The sequence below is a fragment of the Carlito syrichta genome, unplaced genomic scaffold, assembly GCF_000164805.1.
Source record: "Carlito syrichta isolate Samal-C Ts95f unplaced genomic scaffold, Tarsius_syrichta-2.0.1 Scaffold315803, whole genome shotgun sequence".
Taxonomy (NCBI): domain Eukaryota; kingdom Metazoa; phylum Chordata; class Mammalia; order Primates; family Tarsiidae; genus Carlito; species Carlito syrichta.
Window position 1 is genome coordinate 684,119 of NW_007259899.1, and position 12,333 is coordinate 696,451.

Below are 12,333 nucleotides of genomic sequence, written 5' to 3' on the forward strand. Positions count from 1 at the left end.
GCCCAGGCGGGTCTCAAACCCGCGGGGTCAGGCAATCCACTCACCTCAGCTTCCCAAGGCACGGGATTACAGGCTGAGCCACCGAGCCCGGCTGAGGACATACTTTTCAATCATTGGCAGTAGGACCATTGGTCAGGCATATGAAAAGAAAAGTTTGCATCTCCTACCATATACCATATCTCCATCGATGTTAGGCAGATGAAAGACAAATATGAAAGGCAATATTTTAAGACTTTTTAGAAAAAAACAGTATATTTGTGACCTGAGATTAGGAGAACATTTTTAAAAAACACAGCAGAAAAATCTACATTCTAGAAAAAGAACATTCAGTATAGTAAACTTATAAATTCTACATCTTTTCTTTTCTTCAACTTCTTTTCATAATTAGAGTTAAAAGACATGTCTCAAGCTAGGAGACATTTGCAACTCACGTAATCCACAAAGATCGCTAGCCTGAATGAATCAAGAATTAGGCTGGGAACAGTGGCTCAAGCCTATAATCCCAGCACTTTGGGAGGCCAAGGCGAGAGGATTGCCTGATCTCAGGGGTTCGAGACCAGCCTGGGTAACTTGGTGAGACCTCGTCTCTGCAATAAATAAAAAAAAAATAAGCTGGATGTGGCAGCATGCGCCTGTAACCCAGTTTCTTAGAAGGTGAGGCAGAAGGATTGCCTGAGCCCAGCAGGTCAAAGCTGCAGTGGCCATAAATGTGCCACTGCACTCCAGCCTGGATGACAGAGTGAGACTCTGACTAAAAAAAAAACACAACTCCTATACAACAGTAGGAAAAATTAACATTTCAACATTTCAACAGAACAACAGACAATGGATGTGAGCCTAAAAATCACAGGAGAAATACAAGTGGCCTACAAGGAAAACTGATCAAACTTCCTATAACTGGTAAAATACAGATTCACAGATCATCCCCAGTGGTCATTATATAACAGATAAGTGTATTAGAGCTATACAACTCAAAAAGGATGTTGAGTGAAAAAAATCTGTAGGGGCCAATAGTATTTATTCCTGTTTGGAAAAAGTGAAAGCATGTTACTTATTTTAAATAAATATGCACATATGTATGTAGCAATGGCAATAAAACTGTGCTTGAGAGTGAACCACCACGTCTTGGAGAGCAGTTACAGAACAGCAGTGTACTAAGCCAGGTATCCTGGCTTGTCAGAGCCAATTTTGTACAGTTTTTAAAAAAAATTTTATTTTATTGTAGAGAGAAGGTCTTGCCAAGTTGCCCAGGCTGGTCTTGAACCAGCGGGCTCAGGCAATCCACTTGCCTCAGCCTCCTAAAGTGCTGGGATTATAGTCTGAGCCACTGAGCCCGGCCTCTGCACATCTTAATTCCATGTTCAGTAATGCTGTGTTAGTACCTTGCAACCTGATGTGATGGGAGTGTTTACACCACAGAAATGGGCAAACATTACAGACTCCAGAACAACAGGCATAATGTCTTTATGCTCCAAAAATTTTTAATTAATCAATTAATTAATTAGTAGAGAAGAGGTCTCACTATGTTGCCTGGTCTCGAACTCCTGGGCTTAAGCAATCTTCCCGCTTCAGTCTCCCAAAGTGCTGAGAGCCACTGCGCTCAGTCACTCAAATTTAAAACAAATATGACACAAAGAAAGGTTATGACATAGTTGAGGTTGGCTCATGGGAGTTTATCAAATTATTCTATGCTTTTCTATATTTTGGAAATCTTTTCTGAAAAGAGAAATCTAGTCAGCTGAATTTCTCAGGCTAGCATAAAACCATTTCTTTCTGCCCTTTTTAATTTTAGATATTTAAGTCTTGCCTGGTTGGCCACAATATTATTATATTACATAAAGAATTGAGAAATCCAAACCTGAACTAATCATAGAAACTTCAAAAATTATTTCAAGCCTCAACCATATATTTGCCAGATAGTTGTACCCTTGAAATCAATTGATCTAAAGTATAAAGGATTCATAAGCAGCTTTAACAAAGTCATATCAAAACACTTATTTAACCAAATATAATAATAACAAAGACATCTGAGCTCTAAATTTAGACTCTAGGTTTAAAAGAAAGAAAATAAAAATGAACAGGGAGAAAACAGTATAGACAATTTAACTGTAAAAGTTGAACAAGAACACATTCTTGAAAACAGTGAACTGCAGTAGAAATTTAACAAAACTGGGAATTCAACCAGACTGAATTTCCAGCTCAAGGTCTTTGAGGAAAGGACTTTCTATACTGTGAGACTGATTTCTTGTCTATAAAATGTATATACAATAGTGCATCCTATTTGCTTCCTGGAGCTGTTAAGAGAATTAAGAGAGATGATGCATATGCAGGGAATATGCAGATATGACCTACACAAGGAACAGGCATGGACATAATCTCTTGTAATTGTGTCATGACATTGAAGCCTCTGATTTCATCGTCAGGATACTCATCACCCTTACTCAGGTTATTTAATTAATTAATTTTTTTTACTCCTGGGGGACTGTAAGAGTCATGGTTTTCACTTCAGGATTTAAGACTAAGGTGGCCTGGTTGTCAGAGTGAAAGGTTAGTTGGGCTTGCAGTTTTCCCAAGAGGTCCCGACCCATTAAAGCCACTGGGCAATCTAGAAGGTATTGGACAACTTCATGGCCCTCTAGATTGCATCGTCAGGGCTGTAGAAAAGGGCGACGAGCCTGGCCACCAGTGGCCCCCACGATAGTGGCCTGTCTTGGTGGCAGAGGGCCCACCAGTTGGGTTACCACAGAATGCTCTGCCCTGGTATCTACCATGAGGTCAAGGGGCCGGGTCCCCATAGTCATTTGAATCATAGGCCTAGTAAAATGGAGCCTGGTCTGTCCTAGTCATCCCCATAGTTCTCCATGGCGGCTAGGCCAAAGAAATTACTCTCAGGGGCCACGTATGGTTGGGGTGCAGGCTACTATTGTCCCTGAATCACTTGACCTCTTATTCTTCCCTGACTCAGGTTATTTTAAACATGTCTGACTTCCAGGTTCAACGAACAGCAAATAAAAAAAGCACAGATTCAGTTCAGGAATATAAAGGTCTTCTCAGTCATCCAGCTTATGCAGACTGGGCTCCACTGCCAAGGTCTCTTCTTGCTAGCTGGCCCATATCTTCCTTTAAATTAGGAGACACATGAAGATATAAACTCTAGAGAGTTATGAGCCCCACCTGGAATAAACTACAATTTCATGAACCATGGTCTGAAAAGCAGGGCTCTCCTGTGGTGGGAGGGCGCATAGCCAAATGCCTGAGATTTGGGGTCAGAGAGGCTCAGATGATGCATCTAAGGTGATAATGCACCAAAAGCCCTGTGGCCTCTGGCATGATGTCAGCACTCTACAAACATGCATTACCACCGCTCACAGTCAAACCACAGAAGACCTAGGCCAGGAGCCTTGCTCTCTTGCCTCTTTCTGGGTTACAGGGCCATCTGTGGGCTCTGGAAGGAGAAGCCGTGCAGGGGCTCATAGAATTTTATCATGAGGACTGCTAAATGGAGACCACCTTTAACAGCGACATATGACTCATGAACATGTGGTCTCTGGATTCCCCAATTCTGTTTTTATACCTGTTCTCTATTTTCTTATTATTTTACCTCGACTGTGTTTCTCAACCATGGCTGCACATTATAAATACCTGAGGACCTTTAGAAACATTCTGATGCCCTAATTCCACCTAAGACCAATGAATCAGAATTTCTGGAGGTAGGATACAGCCATCAGCTTTTGTTGTGTTTTTTTTGGAAAACACTTCCCAGGTGGTTCCAGTGTGTAGCCTAGATTGAGAAACACTGACTCAGAACATACCATCTGTCCTTCAAAATCTACTGAGTCCAGTGAAAGAAAAATTCTGTTGTAATACTGGCATTTTCTTTTTGCTTTTTTTTTTTTTTGAGTCTGAGTCTCACCCTGTCACCCAGGCTGGAGTGCAGTGGCATGCTCATGGCCACCGCAGCCTTGACCTGCTGGGCTCAGGAAATCCTTCCACCTTAGCTTTCCAAGTAGCTGGAACCACAGGTGTGTGCCACCATGCCCAGCTAATTTTTTGATTTATTATAGAGATGAGGTCTCGCCAAGTTTCCCAGGTTGTTCTCGAGTCCCTGGGCTCTGGCAATCCTCTTGCCTCTACCTCCCAAAGTGCTGGGATTACAGGTGTGAGCCACTGCACCCAGCTCCCTGTTTGATTTTCTTTAAAGCACTTGTTATATCGAGTTTCTCCCTCCATTCCAGATTTGGTTTGCTTTGTTCATCACTGTATGTCCAGAAATTAGAAAAGTACATTTGTTGAAGGATCTAATTCTTTTTTTTTTTTTTTTTTTTTTTTAATTTGGAGTCTCACTCTGTCAGGCTGGAGTGAAGGAACTAATTCTGATCTCAATTTCCAAGGGTAATGAATACTGGGTCTCTGCTACAGTAAAACAAACAGACAAAAAAATGTGTTCCCTACTACTGCACTTAACTGTTCCCCTGCTCACAGAACACTCTGCAAGCACAGGAGTCTGTTTTGTTACTGCACCAAGTGTCTACAACCATGTCTGGCCTATAGGAGGCACTTAAACTTTTGTTGAGTGAATGGAGATAGTAGCAAAGTCTTTCTCCTCTTTCTCCTATGGTTATTGTGAGCTTCAGTGAGCTGATACACCTATAATAACAGGTCAGCAAGTATCAGCACCAAAATATTAGCCAGAGATGATCTTGACCGTGCTTCAGTGAAATTCACAATGTCCCGTTGTTTTATGACTCATTTATAGAGCAAGCTCAGTCCTACCCATCTCTGTTTACTAAAATCAGTAAGTGTGTGCTCCTTGAGGGTGGGGTCCATATCTCTTTGGCCACCATTGTGTCTTAACAGACTCTGACCCCCCCAAAAAAGAAGAAACGGAGAAAAGAGAAAAAAAAGAAAGAAAAAAGAGAGGAGGCAAGATGTGTGTGAGGTTCCCCGGGGAAGCCTCAGTGAGAAATAACTATTTGAGCAAAGGTTTGACACGCAGGAGTTAGTCATCTCATTCAGTTTACTTATTTTTTATTAATTAATTAATTAATTTTGAGTTGGAGTCTCACCCGATCACCCAGGCTGGAGTAGCACAATCACTTCTCACCACAGCCTTGACCTCCTGGCTCGGGCAATTTTCCTGCCTCAGTCTCCTGAGCAGCTGGGACTACAGGGGTATACCACCACACCTGGCTAATTTTTTAAACTATTTTTGTAGAGGGGAGGTCTCACTATATTGCCCAGCCTGGTCCTAAACTCCTGGACTCAAGCAGTCCTCCTGACTGGGACTCCCAAAGTGCTGAGATTACAGGCTACTGTAAGCTACTGTGTGTGGCCTTCATTCAGTTTAAAGACTCACCCAAGACACATACATGACTTAGTTAGGATTCAAATCCAGCAACATCTGTACTCTTAAGGTGCCTACTAACACGTCTTTCAGGAAGTATCAATATATTATGATAACTTATTTACATGTTTCTCATCTGTCTTGTTTACTCTTGTAATCTTCTAGCCTAGTGCTCACTACATAGTAGGAACTTAGTGCATGGTTGATTTAATTCCTTATTTTGAATTATGGATTAAATTGAATTAATATAGGTTATGACTTGAAGAGCTTACTGTGTGTTTACTGTACTGTGCCCAGCCTACCTTCCCAGGGAGAAGAAAATTGATAGAAAATCCAGGGTAGGTAAGAATGGCAGAAACTAAGCTAGCATGTATTGTATTTTTGGATGTCTTATTCCTATCTTGTAAAAGAAAGATGTCATTGCTGTGAAGACAAGTAAGTTTCTTCTCTGAGATAGGATGGAGAGGAAAAGAATATTGAATAAACGTGAGACTCATAAGAAAACAAGGATGCTTCTAGGTAGAAAACGTCACGGCACAAGAGCTCCTAAAAACTTATGAATCTGAATCAGGGATTACAGGTCAAGTTTTCTTAGGCTGCATTTGTTTGAGAGACTTTTTTTTTCTTAGTTTGGGGTCTCACTCTGCTGTCCAGACTGGAGTGCAGTGGCACACTCATGGCTACTGCAGCCTTGACCTGCTGGGCTCAGGGGATCCTTCCACCTCAGCTTACCAAGTAGTTGGAACTACAGATGCATGCCATCAAGCCCAGCTATTTTTTTTTTTAATTTATTGTAGAGACGAGGTCTCACCAAGTTGCCCAGGCTGGTCTTGAACCCTTGGGCTCAGGCAATCCTCTTACCTCCACCTCCTAAAATGCTGGGATTATAGGTGTGAGTCACCTCACCTGGCTTTTTGAGAGACTTTAATAATGTTCCTATGTGAAAACAATCTTCTGAATATTAACTTACCTATTGAAGTGGTAGATATCCTGTATATTTCCAAAAAGGGCTGATCTTTCTTCAGTCCCCAGGGGAAGTTTTGTTTGGTCCCTGATGCAGTCAAGGTAATCCTGTGAAATCAATGAGAAGGATACTTAAACACTCCTGTCCTTTTCCAAGTCATCTTTAATTATGCATGATGAATCTTTCCTATCTGTTTCAAGTAGTTATTATACTAATGTACTCACTAATTCTGAGAGTACAGAGCTGCTCTCTTATTAATGACTAAAAAATATTCATCTATGTATAGAACGAGGCATTTTAACAAGGAGAGAGAGTCTGGTATATGAAGGGGGGACCCCCAAATTGAAATTTATTTATAAAAAAAATTGTGAACTTATTCTTACATGTTTAAACTTCAGTAATCTTCTAAGTACTCTCCATTTGATGCAATACAACTACTGAGATGCTTTTTTCACTGCTCAAAACAGTTTCTGAACTCACCAACTTTGATGCCTTTTAGTGTTTCTGCTACTTTTTGTTGGAGTCTCACTCTGTCGCCCAGACTGGAGTGCAGTGGTTGCTCCCGGCCACCACAGCCTCGACCTGCTGGGCTCCGGCGATCCTTGCGCCTCAGCCTTCCCAGTAGCTGGAACTACAGGTGTGCGCTACCATGCCCTGCTAATTTTTGATTTATTGTAGAGATGAGGTCTCGCCAAGTTGCCCAGGCGGGTCTCGAACCCGCGGGCTCAGGCAATCCACTCACCTCAGCCACCCAAAGCGTGGGATTACAGGCTGAGCCACCGAGCCTGGCTGACTTTTTTCATCCAGAGGGACAAAAAAGTTGCTCGGGGAGAGATTGGGTAAATAGGGAGGGTTAGGCATTGGAGTCACGCTGTTTTTGGTCAAAAACTACTGAACACTTAGCATTGTGGGCAGGTGCATTGTCATGATGGAAGAACCAGTCACCTGTTTGCCACAAGAAAAATTCACTGAAGCTAAAATACAGTCTCTCACAACAACACTAGCTGATACACTGATGCTGATGGGTTCCTAGAACACACTTACCTAGCGAGAGAAGCCTGTACTACAAGGGGCTCACGATGCAGAAGATAATTCCAGTTTTTTGGAGTCCCCCATCATACATAAATGTATCTACCCCCAAATACTTTCCCTAGATAGATAGTATAATGACCATAGTACCAATAACATCAGGGTGTTGGCATATCAACATCGTCTGTTGTTTCCTTGACTGATTTAAGCGATAAAAAGATACTCTGAAATTCATACAGTGGAAGACCAGAAATAAAAATTCTGAAACGTGATAGAATTATTTTAAATATAATCTTTAAGTCAGAAAACTATCAGTTGTTAAAATATAGAACCACATGCTTCCTCAAACACCAATTTATAAAGAAACCATCAAGAGACCAGGGGGACAGCCCACAGAATGGGAAAAAAATGACAACTGTATTTCTGACAAAGGCTTAATATCCAGGATCTACAAGGAACTCAAACATGCTGAAAGGAAAAGAACAAACAACCCTTTTAAAAAGCGGGCAAAAGACATGAATAGAAACTTCTCAGAAGAAGACATATGAGCAGCCAACAGATACATGAAAAATGCTCAGCCTGACCAGTCATCAAAGAAAAACAAATTAAAACCACACTGAGCTGGACTTGGTGGCTCAGCCTGTAATCCCGCGCCTTTGGGAGGCTGAGGTGAGTGGATTGCCTGAGCCCGTGGGTTCGAGACCCACCTGGGCAGCGAGACCTCATCTCTACAATAAATCAAAAAATCAGCCGGGTGTGGTAGCGCACGCCTGTAATTCCAGCTACTTGGAAGGCTGAGGTGGAAGGATCGCCGGAGCCCAGCAGGTCGAGGCTGCGGTGGCTGGGAGCAGCCACTGCACTCCACTCTGGGCGACAGAGTGAGACTCCAACTCAAAACAAACAAACAAACAAACAAAAAACACACTGAGATACCACCTAACTCTAGTCAGGATGGCCCTCATCAATAACTCAAAAAGCAACAGATGCTGGAGAGGATGCAGAGAAAAGGGAGCACTTCTACACTGTTGGTGGGAATGTAAACTAGTACAATCTCTGTGGAAAACAGTGTGGTGTTTTATAAAAGACCTAAAAATTGACCCCCCATTTGACTCAGCAATAGTTCTTCTGGGAATATATCTGGAGGAACTCAAACCACTCTTTAAAAAGATGCCTATGCACACATGTTTATTACAGCACTATTCACAATAGCAAAAACATGGAACCAACCATGCTGTCCATAGAAAGTGTACTGGATGCAGGATGCAGTGGTTCACGCCTGTAATCCCAGCACTTTGGGAGGCAGAGGTGAGAGAATTGCCTGAGTCCAGGGGTTCAAGACCAACCTGGGCAACTTGAGATCTCATCTCTACAATAAATAAAAAAATCAGCAAGGGTAGGTGGTGGTGCTTGCCTGTGGTTCCAGCTACTTGGAAGGCTGAGGCAGAAGGAAGGATCGCCTGACCCCAGCAGGTTGCGGCTGCGGTGGCTGTGCGTGTGCCACTGCACTCCAGGCCTGGGCAACAGAGTGAGACTCCGACTCAAAAAAAAAAAAAAAAAAGTGAACTGGATAAAGAAAATATGGTACATATACACGATGGAATACTATGCAGCCATAAGGAAAACAAAATTATGGACTTTGCAACAACTTGGAGGGATTTAGAGTCTATAATACTCAGCAATCTATTACAGAAACAAAGAACTAAGTACTACAGGTACTTACTCACAAGCGGATCCTGAACATTTTTCATAATACTACAAGAAAGGGATTGGCAGTAGTGGGACGCTGTCTGGGGAGGGAGTCGGGCACATAACACAAATAAGAGTATCCAATCTCAAACCAGGCTACGTGGGGACCAAAGGGAAGCCCAAACTTTACCTTTACGATAACCACTTATCTACCTAACTCTGATTAGTACTCCACATCTTTAAAATAAAAATTAAAAGCTGCGCACAGTGGCTTATGCTTGTAATCCCAGCACTTTGGGAGGCGGAGGCAAGAAACCGCTCCCAGCCAGGTGCAGTGGTTCAAGCTTGTAATTTCAGCACTTTGGGAGGCTGAGGTGAGAGGACTGCTTGAGCCCAGGGGTTTGAGACCAACCTGGACACATAGCAAGACCTCGTCGCTACAAAAAATAAAAGGATTAGCCGGCATGGTGGAGCGCGCCTGTAGTCCCATCCACTTGGGAGGCTGAGGCAGCAGGATCGCCTGAGCCCAGCAAACTGAGGCTGCGATAGCCATAATCATGCCACTGCACACCAGCCTGGGCAACAGAGTGACACCTTGACTCAAAAAAAAAAAGACATTGCTCCCAATCAGATCTGATGTGGGTTCAGACCCACAGTGGGTTAAGTCGACGTGGCTAAGAGCTATGTGAACTGCTGTGAAAGGAAAGGGCCGTTTTCCTCCCCGTGTGTGCTTGGGTTCACAGCCGAGTGTTCCCCTTCCCCCAGCAAGGCTTGAAAAGGGACTCTGTAGGAGGCAAGAAAACAATAAAGAAAAAAGTGAAAACAGCTGAAATAACGTAAAATAAAAAATAAATACTGTCCCCTGCTCCAGGCTGAACAATGCAGTATGGCTCCCTCCCAAACGCAACACAGCATCAGAGGCACTTAAAGGAAGTAGCCCCAGAAAAGCTGCCCAGGCCACGAAAGTCCCAGCACCGCGGTGGTATCTGATGCCCAATGGCAAACACAGTCATGTTCACATGCATATGGCAAAAGGAGAAGCTGAAACTGAAGAACCATTAGATCGTTGTGGCTTACACCTTTTTTTTTTTTTGGAGTTGAAGTCTCACTCTGTCACCCAGACTGGAGTGCAGTGGCCGCTCTCGGCCACCGCAGCCTCGACCTGCTGGGCTCCAGCGATCCTTCCGCCTCAGCCCTCTAAGTAGCCGCAACTACAGGTGCGTGCTACCACGCCTGGCTCATTTTGATCTATTATAGAGATAAGGTCTCACCAAGCTGCCCAGGTGGATCTCGAACCCGCAGGCTTAGGCAATCCACTTACCTCAGGCTTACACCTTTTAATCATCCACATTCATTTTCTCATGAGCTTTGTGTTCCTCCAATGACAGGCAGGCAGAACTTAAGCATCAGCGTTCTCAAGTAGCAAGTTTCAATGTGCATCAGGTGAGGTTTCATTCCAGTTCTTTCACACTAAAGTCATTGTCATGCATGAACCAGTGCTCATAAACTTTTTTATTTTATTTTATTTTTTTATTTTTTGAGTCTGAATCTTACCCTGTTGCCCAGGTTGGCATGCAGTGGCATGATTATGGCTACTGCAGCCTCAATTTGCTGGGCTCAGGCGATCCTTCTGCCTCAGCCTCCTTAGTGTCTGGGACTACAGGTGCATTCCACCACAGCCTTGACCTGCTGGACTCCGGCGATTCTTCTGCTTCAACCTTCCATGTAGCTAGAATTATAAGCGTGCACCACCATGTCTGGCTAATTTTTTGATTTATTGTAGAGACAAAGTCTCGCATGCTGTCCAGGCTACTCTTGAACCCATGGGCAAAGGCAGTCCTCTAGCCTCCACCTCCCAAAGTGCTGGGATTACAGGCATGAGCCACCAAACCCACCCTTCCTTTATTTTTTAAAACAAGCTTTGTGGTAACAGTTTTTCTTCTTGAGAAAGTAGCCATCTCAGTAAAAAACTAGATTCATAAGATTTAAGTGTTGTTGGCACTAAGACCTCACAATAGCCTGGCCTATCCTCTTCATTATTATAACTGGAACAATCACAAGGAACTTAAGTACCTGCATAGACTAGACACTTTGTTTTCCTTCTAAGTGACAAGAGTGTCACTCTGTAGCCTCAAACTCCTGGGCTGAAGTGATCCTCCTGCCTCAGCCTACTAAGTGGCTGTGACTACACGCATATGCCACTATACCTGGTTAACTTAAAATTTTTTTTTGGAGAAACGGAGGTCTCGCTATGTTGTCTGGGCTGGTCTTAAACTCCTGGACTCAAGTGATCCTCCCACCTTGGCCTCCTAAAGCACTGGAATGAAGGGTGTGAGTCACCATACCCAAACAGGATAAGTAGTTAATGCCCAAATAAGAAAAGCTAAAGAAGGCTAGAATTGAAGTAATAGTATATTTTGAACAACATTCACTTCCTAAAAAAAAAAAAAAAAAAAAGTATATTCATTGATACCTTCAGTAAATCAAATATGGTACAGAAGGAAGGACTAATACTTGACTTGTGTCGAAGGTTTATATTTGATAGTAGCTTAAGACTTTGTTGGACATTTTCACCGGGCCCAGCCTGGATATTTTAAAAAGACACATTGTAAACAAAATTAAGAAGGTAAACCAGGAGGAGTGGCTCAGGTCTGTAATCTCAGCACTTTGGGAGGCGGAGGAGAGAAGATTGCCTGAGCCCAGGGGTTCGAGATCAGCCTGGGCAACTTGGCCAGACCTCCTCTCTACAATAAATAAAAAATTAGCCAGGTGTGGTGGCAGTGCCTGTAGTTCCAGCTACTAGGAAGGCTGAGGCAGAAGGATCACCTGAGACCAGCAGGTCAAGGCTGTGGTGGCCGTGAGTATGTCATTGCACTCCAGCCTGGGTGACAGGGTGAGACTCTGTTAAACCCAAATTTCAGAATCCGAGAGACCAACAAAGAGCCAGCTCTGATGCAAACACACAAGGGTCTTTATTCAGGCTCGAGTCTGGGCTCACACCCGAAGCAGCAGCTTCAGGGACGAGAGCCCCGATCCAGCATGGCAAGCAGTTTTTATATATCATTACAGAAGGAGGGGAAAGAACTTTAAACTTGTTTTTACATGATAGGGTAATTTCTCCTAATGGGTACGGGGGCACTTGGGATTGGTCTGGTCCGCTCAGCTACCTGTGATTGACGGGGGAGCTGTTAAATGAGCAGAGTGGAATGTCAGCAGGCAGGCTAAGCAAAGGAATGTCCGGGAGGGGTTTATTACTTGACATTCACATACTGCTAGCAGCAGTTGCAGAAGCAATCGGTTATTTTATGAG

The 12,333-nt window shown here is 43.3% G+C and overlaps 1 protein-coding gene across 1 annotated transcript in view; it reads right to left on the bottom strand.

Moving 5' to 3' along the window:
* The window catches only part of PLEKHG1 (pleckstrin homology and RhoGEF domain containing G1), a 151,509-nt gene that overhangs the window by 85,727 nt on the left and 53,449 nt on the right, over positions 1-12,333 (bottom strand). The window contains exon 3 of the mRNA XM_008073281.2: positions 6,315-6,415. Coding sequence (XP_008071472.1) covers positions 6,315-6,415 — 101 coding nt within the window. The remainder of the gene's footprint in view (positions 1-6,314; positions 6,416-12,333) is intronic.